The 20,222-nt window shown below is 42.6% G+C and overlaps 2 protein-coding genes across 2 annotated transcripts; one reads left to right on the top strand and one right to left on the bottom strand.

Annotated features, from left to right (window-relative positions):
• Positions 1-7,678: 7,678 nt before the first annotated feature.
• Positions 7,679-13,952, top strand: LOC146391216 (uncharacterized protein C17orf114). Its single transcript, XM_084924068.1, has 3 exons — positions 7,679-7,857; positions 12,493-12,588; positions 12,676-13,952. Exons 2-3 carry the CDS (start codon positions 12,504-12,506, stop codon positions 12,846-12,848), a joined length of 258 nt encoding a protein of 85 aa, XP_084780194.1. The 5' UTR covers positions 7,679-7,857; positions 12,493-12,503; the 3' UTR covers positions 12,849-13,952.
• Positions 13,953-14,685: 733 nt separating this feature from the next.
• mettl3 (methyltransferase like 3) lies at positions 14,686-20,213 on the bottom strand. The gene is made up of 11 exons (XM_084924061.1): positions 19,767-20,213; positions 18,388-18,578; positions 17,831-18,295; positions 17,543-17,718; positions 16,721-16,934; positions 16,419-16,606; positions 15,594-15,632; positions 15,403-15,511; positions 15,172-15,237; positions 14,977-15,089; positions 14,686-14,895 (listed from the first exon to the last, which is right to left on the bottom strand). Exons 1-11 carry the CDS (start codon positions 19,867-19,869, stop codon positions 14,775-14,777), a joined length of 1,785 nt encoding a protein of 594 aa, XP_084780187.1. The 5' UTR covers positions 19,870-20,213; the 3' UTR covers positions 14,686-14,774.
• Positions 20,214-20,222: the final 9 nt, after the last annotated feature.

Raw genomic sequence — 20,222 nt, 5'->3', positions numbered from 1 at the left:
AAATAACCCAAAGCTGTATCTGTAAGGTAGGCTGAGCCCCTGTGGCAGCAGAGATAAATGAATTTAAACTGCTTCAGTGGCCTGATTTCCTCAGTAATGATGTCTCTTTTCTTAGTTCCATCTCTGGGGAGATTTAGGTCCATGTGTGCCACATATTGAATCATGACTCTGCTCCTTTGTTGCAAAACTCAAGCACAAAATTATTCTCAACGTGTTTTTGTCTTCACAAACCCCCAGGACACGGAGGAGGAGTTACGTTGATCTGGCCAACGCTTTGAGCCAAATCTTAGCCGACTGAGTGTCCGGTGCTGTGCTGCTCTCTTGCATAATGTCAGCACACAAAGTGTGACCGATTTTGGGATAAAAGAATGAAGGGAAGGGGAGAAGAGAGGAAGGGGCCCCTGCTCTCTGCCAGTTTTCATGCAAATCGGAGCCCCAGTGAAAGAATCCAGAGAAGCAAAGAAAGATCCATTTAATGGTGTACGTGCACACATCTCTGAGGGGAAAAGAGGCAGGCTGGTCATTTGAGCATAAAATTCTTTTGTTTTTTTCGCCTCAGCTTGAGCCAGGAGGGAAACGGGACATCGAAGCAGATCTGGCTGTTCCCAGAAACATTGAATTAACCTGCTGTTTGTGCAGCTGTGTACTCTTCTCTCCTGCTTCTCCCGTTTGTTTCTTGGTGGAGAGCTCTTCAACACACCCACGCACCTAATCTGAAAGTAGCACTCATCCTGCAGTCACTGGCCAAACACAAATTTCAGCTCAGACGCACGTACCTGATAACTCAGCGCTGTCCACCACCCGGTCATTATGACAACCACTAATAGCAGACGCAGAGCCACAAAGCAGACAGTGAGGCACATTCAGCGGCTCTCTCAGCATCTCCAAAATCAACAGATCTTAAAATCCAAATTTGGACTGTTTATTAATCAGAACAAACTCACTTTGTCAAGAACAATCACAATAAAAACTCACCCGTCAGGTATCCAGACACGAAGACTTTTTGTCTGAGTCATGTTAGTTTCAAAGTGTCTGCAGATGCTGACACCCGTGTTAGTGGGAAGTGTGTTATTATGAGATGTGATAATGTGCATTAGCAACAAGACACAGTGTCACTTTGCCTGTTTGCACCATTGCTTCAAGGCAAACCTGACAGTCTGTGCTCCACTCTGCATGGAGGAGCTGTGATATTAACACTTTCAGTGCTGTATGAAAATATACAGTGAGGTTCAAAAGTGTGGAGTCGCCCCCTCATTTCTTTATATTTTCTTCCCAGGAGCCAGACTTTCTTGTAATTCTTAACGTGCTCTTGAGCAATACGTCTCCAGGTTTCTGAAGGACTGTCACAGATTTCCTTTGGCTACTTTTTCACTCATTTTCAGTCCAGTCCTTGAACCAGACCAGAGGAATGTTTGTTTGTTTATTTAAACCACTTAACATTAACTTTTGAGTCACTCGGGCATTCAAAAAGCACTTAACTCACGTGTCTACACACAACACAATGAAAAATACCAAAGATAACATAAAGTAGGATTTCTTTCACCAACGAGGTGATTCTCAGAGAGTTACTAGCTGAATATAATACTGAATATCTCTGCATGGTGTTCGCTGTAACCCTAAAAAGGAAGGAAGAGGTAGGCCTCAAAATGCTCTGCAGCAGATGCACAGCAACTGCAAGTTAAAAATCAGGAACATTTGAATGTCTTTAAAGAAGCCTGGAGAACTATTCCTGAAGATTACATGAAAAAATGACACGAATGTTCGGCTCTGAGTTCAGACTGTGTTGGAGAATAAAGGTCATCTCTGACTTTTAAACTCATTATAATTGTACAAACTCAGTTTTTCCTTATTTACTGTGTTTCCACGTCTGTTTGCTCTTGTTTCAATAAATCATTGCACCTATTTCTCATTTTCCTAACGAAATATAAGTAACATGTGGCTTGAGACAGAACAGATAGTGAGATTTTTTAATGCTATCGCATGCTGTGAGAACACTGATTGCTGGATTTCTTCATCACTGCTGGGACGGTGTTAAATCATCACTGACCCGTTCGATGAAGTGTCTGCAATTCATTTAGTTAATGAAATGTGTCGGCTGATAAATAATCAGCCTGGAAAACCCATCAAATCATTTCAGTTGCCGTTCATCCCATTTGATGCAGTTTAGTATGCTCTCATCACATCTATTATAAATACTCTACAGAATTAATTAACAGTTGCGATCCCATAAAGTTGGTTCTGTTCAACTGGACGTTTTGTTTTCAGTGGGAGAAAAGTTTTGTCAGCCTTCCAGACTGCACAAATGCTTCCGGCGTGTCACTGCCTGGACGACTGAGCGTGGATCACGACGTAACAACTGTGATCTGTGTTGAATCTAACCCATGAGAGCCCAAACCCATTTTTACTGTCAGGAAAACTATGGGAGAGTCAATGTTGAAACTTTAACAGGAACTTTTCTCAATGTGTAAAAGGGCGTAGGTTCTTATGGGCTAAAGTACAAAATCAAAACAAACCAGTTGAAAAGGAAAAAGGAAAGTTCCAGGAGCATGCTTGGTGGAGTAAATGTTAGCTGACTTTTAATGTGTTTTGTTTTTATAGCAAACTGGGAATAAAACAATTCCCTTATCTAGAACATACAGCCCTGGGAGGAACCTCCCTATCTGTTCTGCAATTTCCCAAATAGCCCCCATTTTTTTAATCACAGCTTTTTTTTCTGTCTTCCTTTGCTTTTGTAATCATATTGAACAGGGAATCATCAGCTTTCAGACCTTTTAAACCTATTTAATATCAAAGTGCACGCTCTTTAAGAGGCTGCAGAAGACAGCATGGTGCTCTTTGCCCTGCAGGAGAATTATCTACTCATTTGCATGCTGTGCAGGATACGCCTCCTTTACGACGTGAATGAGCTCACTATGTGAAACATGTGTACGTCTTGTTTACGTAAAACAACAGCAGGAGATAAATAACTCAATGTACAGACCACAGAGAGGACAGACGTATAGGAGGAGGGTGGTGGGCAGGAACCAGCCGCGAGCGACCTCAGCCAGTCAGCACCGGTTCCACAGACACGCACACCAAAATACTAGAAAATTAAACTGTGGGTGTGTGTGAGTCTGAGGGAGGGGACAACAAGAGGGGGTGAGGGGTAAGGGGAGGGAAGAGAAGACTAGACTGGTTTAAACCTGCGATGACAGCATTTTAGTTAGTGTTCAAAATTCTCACAACAATCAGTGATGAAAACAAACACAGTGGCTTTGCACATCTTATCTGCCCTGGATTTGTCTGCAGAAAGACATTATCCTAGATGCTAATGTCATTATACACACACTGACACACACAGCCTGTGCTCCTCCTCCAACAACTCTATTAAACCTCCACTCTCTGCTCCATGACCTCCTCTAACAGCATAATAGAAGGAGAAGTAGGGTAATACAAATCAACAACACAACCTGAAGTGAGGCATTTCTGCACGAGGGCCAAGAGTAACTGACGTATAAGTACATTTATAGGTAATTTTGCAGCGCTTGTCCATAGATTGCAGTGACTAATGGCATAGATATTGATCCTTCTATTATAATCATGAAATTAAAAAAATATCTGCTTGTATTTTAAAGTTTTTCCTTTTTCCATTTTATACTTTGAACTGTACCTTTAAAACAAGACAACGCTCTCTAAGCCTTTTAAATTAAATACTTATCCAGTCATGCACAATTATGTGAAAAACTCTATGCAGTTCTGTAAAAAACTAAGTGCACCCTACGACTCAGTAGTTTCCCTTGAACCACCTTTAGCACCCATAACTTGCAATAATCATTTTCTGTGTCACTTTATCACAGAAAATGGCCCACTTTTCTTTGCAGCATTGCTTCAGTTCACTGAGCTTATCAAGCATTTATACACGCACAGCTCTCTTAAGGTCCCACCGCAGCATTTGAGTCTGGACTTTGACTGAGGCCTTGCAGGACCTCGATTCTTTTCAGTGATTCTGTTCTGTTGTCCTTGTGATCATTCACCTGTTGCATGAGCCAATTTAGGTCAAGGCTTAGCTGTCGACCTCACGTTTGACTCTAGTGTCGATTCAATGACTGCAAACTACCCGAGCCCTGTGGCTGAAAATCAAATCTAAATGCTCAGCCCTCCAGCACCATGCTTCACAGTTGGTATCCTCTGTTTGGATTTTACCAAACACGGTGCTGTGCATTATGCTCCAACATCTCCACTTTGGTCCCATCTGTCCAAAGGACATTGCTGCAGCAGTCTGGTGATTTTTCAGACGCCTTTCTTTCCAAGCTCCTTAGACTACGATGACCTGGATGACTGAAAAGCTTCACGGACATAGAGAGAAGACGCCTTCTTCTGACGGTGTATCCAAACAAACCATCATTGTTCAGTACTTTTCTAATTGCACTGTCACAAACATGTAACATGTTAACTGAGGGCTGTAGAGTTCTTTTGCAGTTTCTCAGAGGACTGCATGCTTTGACCTTGGGATATAATTGCTGGGACTTTTGCGCTATTGCATTAACGCAAAATGCTTCAAACAAGAAAACTGTCCAAACTTTAGCTTTTATGGAAATAGTCAAACTTCCTGATGATAAATAGCAATACCTAGCTCACAAGTACCGTCTTGATTCCTTTGGAAGCAGGTTGGACTTAGTTTTTCACCAAACTGCGCTGATTCATGTGAAAACTTTGGTCTTCGCACGACTTTACACTCTGGGGCAAAAAAAAAGGATAAAAAAAACCAGGACATAACTGTATAATTCAAGCAAGCATGAATGTTTTTCTTATATTTTCACTCAACTAGAGGAAATACTGGATGAAACTCATTGTTTTCCAGTAACAACAGCTTTACAGACACTAGGGGTGCAAAATTAGGTTGACCAAAGAGACTTCTTTCTGTGAATAAGCTTCTTGTCAGTCATATGGTGAGGCATAATCTTATTTATCTGTCTGTGAAGGTTCTCAGTCTTATTAATCTTATTTATCCTTCTTTTTGACTCTAAGGAGATCACCATTTACAAAATCAACATCCTGTTGTATACAGTAACACTTGAAATGACCCATTTAGCCCAGGAAAAAGGTTGCGCATCAAGAGAGCTGAAGTGCTGTTTTCCATAGTCGCCTGCACAACAGAATGCATCTCTGCAGCGTGAGGACTTTCCCCTTTGCTGATTAGAAGGCTTTTACGCACACTTCTGTCGTCGCCCTTTCCATTCACGTCCTCCTTTCAGCCACTGGTTGTGTCAATAGTACGACAGTGCATCGTCTTCCTCCTCAGGTACCCCCCCCCTCCCAGCTGACAGTGCCTGATATCATAAATGTACTTGAGGCCAGTGGGACAGTGGGTGTGGTTTAGCTCCTGACATCTGAAGCTGCTCGTGGACTCACAGGAAGCGACACACTGTTGCCTCGTAATCATATTCAGGCCACCAGCAGACTGGCAGGGACACTTGTCACCTTACAAGGATAGGAAAGAGTGTGTGACCGCACAGAGGTGACATTGCAGAGGGATCACTTCGGTGCAAGTTTAGAATCTGCTGAACAAAAAAAGAAAATGGAGTTTTTAAGCTATTAAAATGTCATTAACGCCACTAAGAACAGGAAATCAGAGCAAATACTTGCCTGGCTGATACATCTGTTTAAGCATGTCTGATTTAACATGATAGTTCTGCTCTGCTGACCTGCTGTTAATCATTCACAGAGCAGATTTAAAATTAGAGAGAATGTCCCACTGAGGCACGTCTGTCCTTCACCCACATCCACAGGTGTAAATCTGTAAGTGTGAGTGTGCAGCTGCCATTAAGACCACAACGCGGACTTTAACTCATGGAGACAGACTGTTAAAGAGCAGCTTCACTGTCAGCCCAAAATACAGATTTGGCTCATTTAAGTCTCCAATCCATTCCAGGTTTTTGTCTTTAAGAGCTGTTTTGACAAACGGTGCTCTAAAATAAAAGTAAGACAACTGGAAAGTGTTGAAAACACTCAGATACTCAGAATCACTCAGCAAACGTCACCCACTTAACCATTAGAAACCTCTGGTGCTTTGAGCTCAATGTAGCAGATGATAAGGTTGAAGTCCCACTAAGGTGACTGGTTTTATAAACCCTAAAGGTTTATATGAAAATAGAAATGCTCTTCAAAATAACTGTGTGATTTCCAGTAAAAAACAATGCAATTTATAGTCCTCTAATGAACTATTAAGGCATTGTACTGAACAAGTTTGAATTATGTGTAATTCCTCATTCACAGTTTTAGAAAGCATGCCTCTTGTTTCACTAACTACTTCCTGGGTGATTTCTGGGCAGCGGGCTCAGACTCACTCTAAGAACTCATCTGGGTAAATTTCCACCAGATCAAATCACTGCAGCCAGAGCACTGCCTTTGATAAGCCTTAAATAGAAGCCAGGAAAAAAAGCATGTAGCGAGATTTGCGTTGTCCATTTGTTCCTACCTGATATACAGCTGGTCATTCTTGTTCAGGAGTGACAACAAAACTGTTTGCAAAGTTATATAAAAATCATTTTTAGCTGCTTGTGCTGGCACAGACTTTAAATGTGTGCAACAAAATCTGAGCTGGCTGCAACTGACTCCACGTGACTCATTTGGACTGGTGACGAGGTATAAACATCTGGCCAAGCTTTTATTCCCTGAAATCACTATTTACCTGTATCTAAAGGGCAAAATACACGGTCTTTATTACTGTGCAGACTCTCGGGAAGACCTTAACAATATATATTGTGAATGTTTTGGGGGCATGAACAAAGAGACGTGATTCCTGCCATTAGATTATAGATTGTAGAAGGTACAGAAAGAAAAACCGACTGTAGGCGTGTGAAAAATGAGCCAATAGCAAGATGTGTTCTGAAGCTGAAGCTGATGTTTTGTTTTGGCATAAATTATCAGTTTCATCTTGAGTAGGAAACTAAGTGTGACTTAAGGTGAATCAATTTTTTTTTATGGTTTGCAATGATTTTAAGCCTTCTGGAGCCAGGTACCCCTTACATAAGGACCCCAACATAAGTGATTTCTCACTATCTGTTGGAAATTTCAGTTTTTCAAAGATAACGCTGGTGCAAGCGATCAATGTCATTTGTTGGCAATGTAAATATGCACAGAAGTCAACTAACAGTCCAGGACTTTTAGGATCCCCAGCCCCAATCGGAGAACCATAAATCTCAGGTACATGCCTTGTTTACATAGACCTAATATTAAAGGAAATATTATTAATTATTATATATTATTATTAATATTAAATAAAGAAAAGAACATTAAACAGCAAAAACTGTACAAGGGGTGATGCTCTCTCTATGGATCAGTATAGAATAAATAGAAAAACCTGACTCCCTGATGTCAAACGATATCAAGGATCACATCATGATCATAGTTTGAGAGAGTCAAAATCATCTTAACTCACTTGTCATTTTGCACCTGTTATTTCGTTTTTCCTACACAAGCGGCTATTTATGCTTTATCCACATCAACACGTGCAGATGGAGGCACAACAAAGCGAAATACGCAGGAAGCACTGCACAAGCCTACAGTACGTGCATTAAGGAGGGGTTAGCCGGGAGGGAGAGTGTACAGGACAACGCACAAGAAAGGAGGGCGGGTGAGAGAAAGCAGGCGTGTCCATTCAACATGCTCCGGGGATTAGCTATTTAAAGTGCGGCGACTGCGCGCCACTGAAACCTCTCCACGGTGCCAATAAGGACGCGGATCTCAGGACGTGCAGGACGAGGCAGCGCAGCAAGGACACAGAGTGAAGCACATTTTAATGAGGGGACGCAGATAAAGAGTGAATAGACGGGTAGACAGCGAGAAGAAAATCAGCAGTATCCAGTATTTCATCGGGTAAGTAACCAAACTAACCCTCAATTCAACCATGACTGAAAGGTTGTATCAAGTTGTATTGTAAAAACTTGCTTGAGTGCATCTCGGGTTTTTTTTAAATGTTCTGTTAAAGCTTCACGTAGGTCATGATTTATTGTTCGAATAAATAGATAACCTCGTATGTGATCTTCTCTTATCAAACAGCTTAAGTGTGAGAAGAGGAGGTGTGTGTTTGTGGGAGGGTGCCTGATTATGACACTGTCTGGCAACGCATGGAAGACACTATTACTGACAACAGCCTGTCACACTCGATTATTTACGCGAGAATAAGTCACCGATTATTCTTCTTATCTTTCTTCTGCGTTAATTAGCAGCAAGATTTATGGTCCAATAATGCGATTTATAAGCATGTTTAACCTCATGCTACCAACTTTAACACATTTCAATAGCCTAGACAAGGAGGAAACGCCACCGCCCCTTTCGCACAGCTTAAAGTTGTTCAAGGAGACAGAGACACGAGTGATGCGCACAGTGCTCCAGATGAAAGCTCAGATTAGCCCGTCTGGCGTAGTCCGAGCATTTCATTCAAACTTCCACCTGTACGCGCGCACAGGACTCCACCTCACACACTCTACCTGTAGCATAGGCACAAGGAGATTTAACAATCCGGTTAGGGAACTTCTTTAAATAACAAGTTCAGGCATGGGAAAGCGGAAACTCTTATTTGAAATATAGTTCAACAGTTACATAAATGTTACATCAAAAAGAGGACTTGTTTCATAAAGGTGTAGCATCGGCGTCTCATCTAGACACTGAAATAAAACATGTTGAGTTATTTGCTGGCTAGCATGTTGATGTGACATGAGATTTTCCATCTATTTGGTGTAATCATGTAAGTTAATTTTATGAAAAATATATTTTGGCAGTGTTTAAGAATTAGTTCAAATATGACATTTAGATTGAGTACTAGGCCCACTGCACTTTTCAACAGGAGCCGCTCGGGCATAGAAACCCATGAAGCTCCCAGCTGATAGTTTAGTGCTGATGTTAATGCCAGAGGAAGTTTTGGAAGTTCGTTGACCTCACTTTGTAACTTTACGTGGTTTGACACTCCCTGGCTGAGTTGCTGTGGCTCTAAAATGCTTCCACTTTGCAAAAACACAACATACGTTTTTAATTGTGGAATATCTAATATGGAAGAAATTTCACAAATTGATATTTTGTAGTGGTAACACCCATGCTCAAATCCATCTGGATGAGATTAATTTGAGCATCTTTACATTCCTTTGTGTGATTTATGAGCAACTGAATAGCTGACAGATAACTGTGGAGTTAAAAACAACTTGTCTCGTGAATACAGAGAGAAGTAGAGGTTTAAAATGAGCGGGTCTATCACTGCCTGATCTGTCTCTTCTTTAAATATTTAAGGGAAGATGTTCTAAAAGCTGTTTTATCTTCCATCTCTGATGAATATGAATAAAAGCTGACTGCATGCTGCTACTAATGCACACAGAGTCATCTGCAGGTAGACATGCACAGAGTGTGTGCGTCATCCAGTCTGGAAAGTCTGTATGGAGCTTTGTGGCAGGCAGACTGGCCTTTTTAACTTTTATTTTTATTTTTTTTAAATAAAACTCCCGGGACTGACTGGAAAAGGTCAGTCCCAGTCCCAGCTGAGTGGAAGTGTGGGAAGATCGTTATCATGTTCCTGCATGAATATGTGCTTTGAAGAGTGCAGACAGAGAGGATCGGTGGCATTTGTGGAGGGTACAAAATATATGAAGGGATCAGATTTAATTCAGCTTAAGTTTCATAATTATTCTGTTAGGTTTCGTCAACGACACACACTCACACGCACATGCACAGACATGTGCTTTAAATGATGTGACACAATACTGGCATAGATCGTGAGCCAGAAGCCGCTCGCTAATGTTTCTCGGAGGGATTGCGCAACCTTCAGCTTCACCAGCAAAGCGGCGCTAATTGAACAAGTAAAACTGCTTTATTCAGGAGCAGCATGTTAACCACGTAAGCTGCCTGCAGGCTGAACTCTCCGCTGTGACAAAGAGGCATGGGATCCTAACAGTCACAAACCCTTTTCCCACTTTTCCTCATCACTCCTATCCTCCTTTTGTGACTGTAAGCCTTTTTTTTAAATCACTTATGATGATGTTTTTCTTAATCGTCTTCCTTTTCTGCTCTTTCTCATTCCATCCTCAGCCTTCTTTGTTTTGTCCTTTGCCTTAATTCCTTTCTCTCTTGCCCCCTCCCTTCTATGTGTGTGTGTCTGTGTGTGCCATCTGAGGTTGTTTTTCTTTTTCATGCTCCCAGGCCTACTGTGTGCTGCCAGACCCCCACAGCCAACCAAGATCTGTGCCCAAAATTCCTCACTACTGACCAGCCCTTCATATTGTGTGCGCGTTTGTGTGTGTGTGTGTGTGTATGAAACTGGTTCAAACTCTGTACTGTCCCTGTTCCCGTGCTATACTGTGAATTCCCAGAACCTCTAAATTGACCTAAACATAATGGAGTCGCTGTGCGTGTAGATGGCATAAGGTTTCAGAGCCACACCTGACTGAAATGCAGATGGGAGGAGTATCGGATGCTTGGAAATAGAGGAGGAAAAAAACGCTCGTACTGTGAGAATTTGTCAAGAAACAGGGCTGTGAAATTAGTGTCAGAGTTTCACACTTAGTGGACACATACCTCCCCCATTGGCTTGTCTGTGACGGGGTGTAGCAGCTCTGAGACCGTGCGTATGTGCGAGCTGTCACATCTGCCTCACTGAGTCAGGCAGCACCAGTCAGCAGTAAATAGTTGTCGGGGCGGGGGTTTTGCGGGGGTTGTATATTTACCCAGGATTGCCTTTCTTTATGTTGCAATCACAGTTTACAGTTTGCGATCAGATATCTAAACGTGCCTCTGGGATGAATAAACAGTGAGGCTCAGTGAATTATCAAACTAAAAGGGGTTTCCCCATCAGAGTGACGAGGTTTACTTCAGACAGAGGTGGGAGGATTAGGATCAAACCTGCTCTGATCATAAATATTGTGACTAACTGGCTGAAGGTTTAATTCCAATAAAAAAAAAACACCCCCAAATGCAAATAAGGAGCTGATTATTACTGTATCCCTTTAAACGAATGGTGGACTACTGCTGGGGTTGGGCACGCATGTCATAATGAGGATGTCAATGTACACTTTAAGCCCTGCATGACTGTTTAAAAAGGTGTACATCATATAAGGGATATCATATATAACTATATTTAATGTAAAAAAAAAAAAAAAGCTCAGCATTTAAAAAATAATATTGATAAATTCAGCTTTTCATCTTTAGCCAACCATGACAAAACAATTATACTGCAGGTCTCTGGACACTGAAGTCTGAAGCTCCCTGTCCATCCATCATCGATCCTACAAAGACATCACACCTGGAGAAAATCGTGCCTGCTTTGTGTCACATCTTGCATCCTTTTTGCTTCACTTTGTGGGTTTTTTTTGTGTGCAAATATTTGCATTTGTGCAACCCTTAAACATCAATTTTCCCTTCTTCTGCTTCTGTCAATTTGTAAAGACCCCAAAGGGAAGTAAAACATCCACCAGTGCAGATGCCAGTTATTCATTCCATACTTCACTGTTGCCCTTCAATTGTACCTCAAAAGAATTACTGTAATCATTACTGATAGGAAATCTTGCTAAGTGGTTAGATGGTATTATTCCTTTATGTATTTTATCTGAAAGTGCAGTAAATATCTCCTCAGTTTCCACTTTGTCTGGTAACAGTTAAATGTGAACATTTATTAGACTGGCATGTGAGGAATGAGCGCTTGCACTTCTCTGCGCAGCTACAATAGAAACTGTCAACGTCCATCAGCTCCCTCTGCTCTATTTCACCTGACCTATTTCTTAACCTGATTAGCCTAAAATAAATACCTTTTTTCTTTCTAAGCAGCTACAGCTCTGTGGCGGCATGTGACCCTTTATCTCCCCGCTGCAGATAGGCGGACAGTCCGCAGGGAAATCATGAATTTGACAGACATGTCTGGGTGGAGCTCTGCAGATAGGTCGAGGTTGAGCAGCTGTTTTTTTTTTTTAAAAAAAAGTTTGATTTTTGCTCTTCAGTATCAGTTAAAACAACAGATTTAGAGGCAAATTTGAGAAACAGAAGTTTTTGCTGATATGAGATATGAGGCTGTCAGCTGTGACGTGCCTACATCAGACGACCTCTGTGTAAAATGTGTTTGCTTGTCAAAAGAGAGCTTATCATTCGCCCTGGCTGCTGTAGTGCACTGACGTCCTGTTCCAGGATTAGACGGCGTGGAGGGTGGTGGTGATGTAGTGGTAAATAGTGACTGAGTGGTTGGTTGCCGGGCCGCCATGCCATTCGGTGATACTGTCAGCTTACATTAAGCGGTCGCGCTGGTGAAGCGCAGCATCATAATTCCATTAAACGGTGACCTGGTGAGGAGACGATGAACTGTCAGCAGAGCTGCTGTGGCTGTGATGAGGCGGCTTAAGTGCGAGCTGTGGAAGAAGTGTTGTCACGATGGTTTAACTCGGCTTACTTCATATTTGAGAGAAAGCTCGTGGAAGACTTGCGTACTTTCCAATCAGCTCACTTATATTTATGTCTTTCTTCACTTCTTTCTCTCCTCAGGCATCTCTGTCATGGGTGTGAAGATGTTACAGTGCTTTCCCTTCTACAGACGCTGCAAAGAGCGCTGCAAGAGCAGGCAGTGCCCGCCCCCTCCAGGTGAGCACCACCTACTGTATATTCCAACTATATGAGAAAATCAAATGCAGAACAAACCGCTTGACTCTCTATCTGCCACCCATACAGTGCCTGTGGAGGAGATGAAGCCACGTCTGTCCTCTACGACATCCTGGGGCAGTGACAGCGAAGGAACAGGAAGCATCAATCGGGGTTCCCAGATCTATTTCTCCACCAAGGCCCGGCTTTCTTTCAGACACCAGCTGGACAGCAACATCAATGCAGTGGATGCCACCTACTGAGGAAGACCCAGGGCTTCATAGGACTTGAATGGACTCAGTTTTCCATCGCCGGTTTATGCTTGGAGCCCGATAGTAGAGCAAACACATTTTGATGCCACCTTTAAATGGGAATGGCGGTAGAGTTGCAGAACCAGTTTGTCTTTTAACTGCTTGTTCCTCGCTGCTCGCACACAACTGCTAATGATTCGTCAGATTCAAAGGACAGAGGAAAAAGGACTGGGATGAGACGGCGCTCAGAAGTCAGACGAGTAGATCCGCTGCCCAATCGGGCATACTGATGAGGGCGAGGACAATGTAGAGAGTTGTTTACAGCGTTCACTACCAATAAGTGCATTACTTTGTCTTCTGTTTGGACGGGGTTTTTTTTACTGTGTTTCTTTTATATGTCTTTTTTTTTGACTACCTTTGTAGAAAAAGATCAATTTGCTGATTAGATCATGGCTGGAGTTAATAAAGGCTGTTTCACAAAGCAAGAGGAGGAAGATAGCATTCAGTGTGATGAAGTGTGTGACTATCTAAACCTCATCATTAAGTCATCATCGTGAATTAACTTTCTAATCCTGCTCTGTGACACAGAACCCTGCTAGCTTAAAGTGAGATAATAAAACAGAAAATGGTTTGCTGTTTTATAAAAGACATTAACTGTAAAAACATGAGGTGGGACTGTGTGTAACATCTGCTGACCAGGTCTGAGTCTGTTTAACAGCAGTGTTGTTAATAGTTAATAGTGATCTGTGAGATCTACGGTGGCCCTGATACTTCAGAAAGGCTTGCTGAAATCCAGTTGTGTTGTGCACCACAGGGCAACCGTATGAAATAAGCCGAGCTACACAGCAGCTTATTTCTGATAGGTATTTTCTTAGTCTTGCTTGATTCTGATCAATATTTTTAATTAGAAAAAAAGACGCTCTGGCTGTGTTTTTAAAATGCACGTTTTCTTTTTTCTTTTTGTAAGAAAACCTTTCTGTATTTGCCCAAATTGAAAAGCTGACACTGTTAAATGCTGATCAAAAAAAAAGACTAATGATCACTTGTTCAAATCCAGAGTATGTCAAAAATATCTTCATTCTAAACTAAGCAAATATAAAATAAGTTGTATCAAAATGTCTCCGGTGTGTTTTTTTGGGCTGGGGGATATATTGCTTGACAATGTGTCTCAAAGACACAAGGATACCAAATATTGGCATTTTCTAAAAACTAAATTCAAATACTCCAGAAATGCTACAAACAAGAGGGCTCCTCTCGTGCACCACCATCTGCAAAAAACATCACCTAAGCAAACTCGCGGTTCAACACTGGACACTGACCTTAACAAAGCTGCTTCCTAACTCAGAATAAGCTCAGGCACATGAGCCCAACTCGACTGGCTGCCTGCTGTTTGTTTTCTGGTTATATTACTATGGAACAGGAAGTTTACTGAGTGCAAATCTAATAGTTAAATGTGAATTTCTGTTTGTGTAGACAGCAGCAGATGTGATTTTTGATGATTTATCGCAGTTAATTGGTGTGTTATCAGAAACAAATTGCAAATAACTTCCAACTCCGACTGATATCAGACGTGCTCGCTCTAGTTTTAGTGACGGTCTGCTTGACAGTCTCATTTTGCAGGAAAAAAAATAAAGTGAGGTAACTTTATCTTACTGGATAAAACAGATGACAAACTTTTAGCTTTGAGGACACAATTTGTTGTTGAAAAAATGTGATAAGTTGCATGTTTTATCGCAAAATATTAAAAATAGCAATAATATGGTATCGTGTGGAGGCCCGGCAATGCGATCATTATGGATAATGTGCAGAGAAACCATGAAAAGTGCACAGGCAAGATGGAGACGGGGCATCTAGTGGACAATATTTATTAAAAAAATGTTTACAGGTATAAAAAAAATAAAACAGTTTGAAAACAAACTTCTTCAGACACGTGAGCAGTTATGATGACTGGATGTTTTTGGGTTTGGAGATGACGCCGTCTGGATAACGTTTCTTAAACCGAGCCACGACCTCGGGATCCAACAGATGAATGCCGTCCAGCTGGTTCCCGAGAGTTATCCTGGACAGGAAATGACACAGACATTGTGAGGTGTGTAGAGCAGCTCGCTGGTCTCTAAATTAAAGCATGATGGTATGTTACCAGTTAGGCTGGACATTGTGGGGTCGACCAAAGAGCTCAATCTTCCTGGTGCCGGGTGAGAGTCTCTCTATCATGCCGTAGATCTCGTCTGGCTTGTGACTCGTGGAGCGGACCTGAGAGCGCACAGACATGACTCATGCTGAAGGAATTATGGGTAATGACACCACGTATAACAGAGGATTTACAGCTGTTTACCTCTGCCACGATGACATCACAGTCCAAACCCCTGTTGAACCCCTGCGGGTTTCCTTTTACACCAACCTGAAGACAAACACGTTTAGAATGAGACAACACAGATTCAGCTATTTCAGCTATTGGACGGTTAAGAACGACAAAAGCAAAAAGTTGCTGAAGGTTAAATTCCTCGAGCCCGAACCCCAACGGGACCGTCCGCACAGTATAACACTGAGATTGGTTCAAACCTACCAGGCAGTGCTCCTTCCCGTGGTTCAGCCAATGACCCGTCCTGCCGGTGCGGATGATTCTCTGGAGCTGGTTGGTTTTCACCCAAATGATTTCATCCACACGCTCATAACTGAGAGAGGAGGATAAAGGCTAAATGATTAAAAAATAAGGGAGAAAATATGACACGATGGTGACAGAAAGGCAAAACTTACCCCCAAAGGCTGAGACACTCTCTGCCCAGCTCCATAGCCCTGAAACAGGAAGAGAACGTTGAGTCTGAATACCATTTCTAAGAATAATGTTTAGGATTGGGGGAAATATCAGTTGTCAGACATGTAGTTACCTTCTTTGGGTAAATAATTAACCTGAATAGCAGCACAAAGTAGTGCCAGCTTCCTGTCGTGCTGAAGCTGAGTGAAGAGCTGTACGCAAACACTGACCGGGCTTCTCATCATTTATGACGAGTGAATGTAAAACTGTAGAGATCTGGCACCGTGCGGTCGATGTCAAATTAACGAGAACAGAGAAGCATTGTGCAAGTTCCCTGTTCGATAGATTTATTTGCTAAGCCAATGCAAACTAAGCCACCAGGTTTTCCCCATCACCGCCACATGTTAATGTTGGGCATATGTGCACTGCTCACTTAAACACCTTGTTCCCAGCTAAAAGTCTACTTCTTTAGAGCCTTGCTGAATGACGACATGCCCCATTTCTTTACCCAGTCTTTCATTCTGTCAATGACTGTCTGTTGCCCAAGCTTCTATCTATCTATCTATCCATCTATCTATCGATCTATTTATCTAATCTTGACTTTAAAACATTTATATTAAATTGTAGTAAACTAAGTGAAGTCTCATCTTAAGAGAAAGCGTTTCCTAGGAAAAAAAGCAGCCATTATTCTCTAGAAGTTTAACTTAAACAGGCTGAGGGGCATTAATTTGTAGATCAAATAAAACATTCAGCTATGAGTTAAATGTTGACATAAAGTGGTCAGCTGTCCTGCTAACTGAGACAGATTTCTGGACTTTTTTAGTTACCTGCCAGTGACCCAGAGGAAGAGGAAGCCGTCATCCTGCAGGATGGGGATGTTCAGTTTTCTCATCTCGTCATCGGTCAGAGTACCGTAGGGCAGCTCCATGTGGATGTCCCAGGGAGGGTCAGCCATCACTACGGCGAACTTACCCAGGATGGACACGTCCAGGTAGCGGATATCACAGCAGATCCACTGAGTACCAAAGCACATAAATCACACTATTTTACGATTTTAAAAGACATTATGACACATGAATGCATCCAATCTCATAGGCTTCTTTTAAATCATCCCCATCCTCCTCCTCACCTGTGAAGGGAAGAGTTTGCCCACATTGCTGTCGGCGTCCCCTGCGTGGAGACCAAGCTCTGTGGTCCCCGCCTGGGGCCCCAGCAGGTTCCCCTCGGTCTCCGGGGGGCTGTCGATCTCATAGTGGACGTACTTACAGGTGTCCATGTGGAAACAGGTGTTGAGGAAGGAGCAGTCGCCGAGGCTCTCGTCTGTGTGCTTGTTGATGATGCGACTGCATGACAAAACATAAAGTTAACATCACAAGGTTAAAAAAAATTGCATTTCGGAGTCTGTGGTTAATGCAAGGTTTAAGCTGTTAAATGCTCACATGAACATAATAAAAGTGGGCAGAGAATCCCTTTTTATGTAGGACAGTTTTCCAAACTTTATGCATTAGAAAACTTAAAATGATGCAAAATAAAAACTTCTGGTGCAGCACATTAGACACATGTATGAGCAGGACACTCAAAACATGGTGTGTCTCATATTTATATCAAACAGAGTATTTAGCATAATCACAGTGCCACCTGGAGGCCAAAGAGAGTATTACTCAAACACTTATGGATGTTTGCTATACTTGAAAAACAAAGCAATTAATGGGTAAATGTACTTAGCAGGTCAGCTAGAATTTCCCATATTTATGATACGCTCTTTTCTAGCTGTAGCACAGCAGCCTGTATTCTCATGATTTGGACGATCTAGGACTGTCATGGAAATAAACTTTTAGTCTTGTTAGTTTATTATCATGCCTGCTGTGTTTGATTTCATGTTTTTGTTGGTAGCAGTTTAATCTGCGGGGCTGTCTGTAACTGTGTCAGCCCTTGTGAAGCAAATACAGACCGAAAGTGTAACTTGGTGCATGGCTGAGGCGTGTCTCCAGCGCGAACACATTCTTCTTTGGTCCCATGATCGCAGAACTCTTGGACCTGAGCTCGGCCGCGGGATCTGAACTTTTCCACGATGGACTGCTCCTTGGCTGTGCTGGCGTTCAGCAGCTCCAGAATCTCTCGGCTTAACTGGATACGAAAGAGAGTCACATGATAGCTGCAGCAGTAATGAAACGCCGATTTTTAATCAGTTACAAAAGAAACAAAAACAGCAACAACAACAACAAAAACCCTCTGTTACCTTCTTGCTCTGCTGCTCCTTGGTGGACTGTTGGTTCAGGAGGCTTTCGATCTCCATGTCCAAATGAGACGACTGGCTTTTACTGCTCCTGCCCTTCTTCTCCGTCCCGCTCCCTGACGCCGAAGGCCCCGGCTCTGAGGAGGAGGCCGGCGTCAGCGATGTGGTTGACGAGTGAGGAGGAGAAGCAGAGCTCTGAAGCGAGGGCGAGAAGCCTGCAGCCCTTTTGCTGTGCATTTGGTCTTCTGCTTTTCTCTTGACTCCAGTTCTCTGGGCTCCAGCTACAGATCCAATCATAGCCCAAAGTTTTGTGTGGTCCACAGCTACGACCACCGTGGGGGTTGACGTGGAGGAGGAAGTTGTAGAAGAAGAAGGAGCCGAGGTGGGCTCTCGGACCTCGATGAGCTCCTGAGCAGAGAATTTAAGCAGCAGGCTCTGGATGCAGCCGTGACTGACGGCTGTTTCTGACTGTGACGAGAAGCAAACAAAACAGAGATGTCAAAAATAAACCCACATCACTGAGTTCAAGGATAACACGAGCACCGGAGACAAAAACTCACACTGTTGAGTTCATTTGTGATGGAAAGGGAGTCTGTTGGCAGTGTGAGACTCAGATCAGACAGATATCCCAGCAGCCTCTTCTCCAGTTCAGGGTCTGGTGGTTTTTCTGTTTCCTCCTGCGAGGTGGACGGAGCTGCTGGGGCAGGGCTGTCACTCCTGACTGCGGTGCCGTCTGTGCTGCCACCACCATCTGAGGGGACAACAAAGGATGAAGCACCAAGTTCAGAGAAAATTGTCAATATTTCCAATTTTAAATTCCTGAAACGTTTCTGAACTTTCAGATAAAAAGGTTAAGTAATTATAAAAATAGTTGTTTAATTTAATGGTACAAGAATCATCCTTTGTTGTTGTTTGTTGCTCCTTTTTGTTTTGAGGAATTAGGGAAATCTTCATAGTGAAACAGCAGAACTGCTTTAAAGTTTTTCAGCTCATATCAATTACTGCCATCGGTAAATGTCCTCTTCCTTTCCAGCGCTTGTACTGTTGATATACACTGCTACATCCCCAGCATGGCATCAAAGCAAATGAGCTTAGGCAGCTTTATAGCAAATTACTACAACTGCTGGATACTCTGAGCTAAATTTACTGGTTATCTGTAACAGAATACCTGACTGATCAATAATATAGATAGTAATGTCTTTGTTGCATCACATTTAGCAAGAATGAACACAGTATTTTGTTAGTTTCCAACAACAACCGAGTAAAACCCCACCTTCATTTGATAAAACTCAGTTCCCCTTTTGCCAGCGAAGGCAAATTCGCTCAATTAAATCAGCTACTAAATGAATGGACTGGAGCGCATTTCTGTGCTTTTCAAGATTTACCGAGCACTTCAATCACATCTAAACACAATCATTTTATCCTATACACGTTAAGCGCTTCGAATCCGATTTAAAATCCCCAATTAACTTAATACACCATCAAAGCAAGACAAGAGACTTGAAGAAGAGAGTGCAGGCAGGATGGAGAGGGTGGCGTGTGTGCAGTGAACTAACTTTGATCTCAGCTGAGAGGGGACCCACTGATGTTTATTTACATCTTGCCACACCGTCAGTGACACCAGTGATATGGTTGAAAGGTGTAGTTCAGACATAGTAATAATTATATTACGTTCTTTAATTAAACCACTCACAGAAAGGTTAGTGGATGTTCCCTCCCCCCCTTCTTTCCTTGTTTCTAGTAAGCTTTTCTAATTGTAATTTGGCGCTTAGAGCACCAGAGGAAAACGATATCGCCATAACACGGCAGCTTACACAGTCTAGATGGCTGCAAAGCGCTGCAGACCTGAGTTAAGATACGTAAAGTTAAATATATGGGAGGAACTACCCCTTTGGTATCAATACCAGCGTTAGCTGGGCACTGCCCAGCCTGAACCTACCGGCGGACAGCTGAGCCGGGTCTTTCCGCCGTCGCTGCAGCCTCTCCCGCAGAGAGTCCAGCTGCTTCTTGTGCGCCTGGATGTTGCTCCATGTGTCCGACATGACGAGCTGGACTCAGCTGCAGGAAAAACACCAATACTGGCCTCACCGAGCACCGAGTGTCCGGGAAACTAAACAAAAGTTGAATCCAGTCCACCCTTGGAGGGAAGCGGGTAAGGTGCAACATGAAAACGTGTGTCGGGTAGCACACGGGTTGATTGGGATTAAACGTTCCGCTTTCGTAGTGATTTGTCGTGGTTTTAGGATTGAGGGTATATGATGTAAAATATAACACATATATATCTCAGTCTACGAAGGTAGTATGTTGGTAACTAAATCAGTCATCACGTTAAACTTCATCTGTTAATTTTCCAGGCGGATTCGTTTTCAGTACGGACTACTTCAATTTCCGGCGT

This window comes from Perissodus microlepis, chromosome 3 (assembly GCF_051167445.1).
Source record: "Perissodus microlepis isolate ML-2025 ecotype Zambia chromosome 3, ASM5116744v1, whole genome shotgun sequence".
NCBI lineage: Eukaryota > Metazoa > Chordata > Actinopteri > Cichliformes > Cichlidae > Perissodus > Perissodus microlepis.
This window is presented reverse-complemented; position numbering and strand designations above follow the sequence as displayed.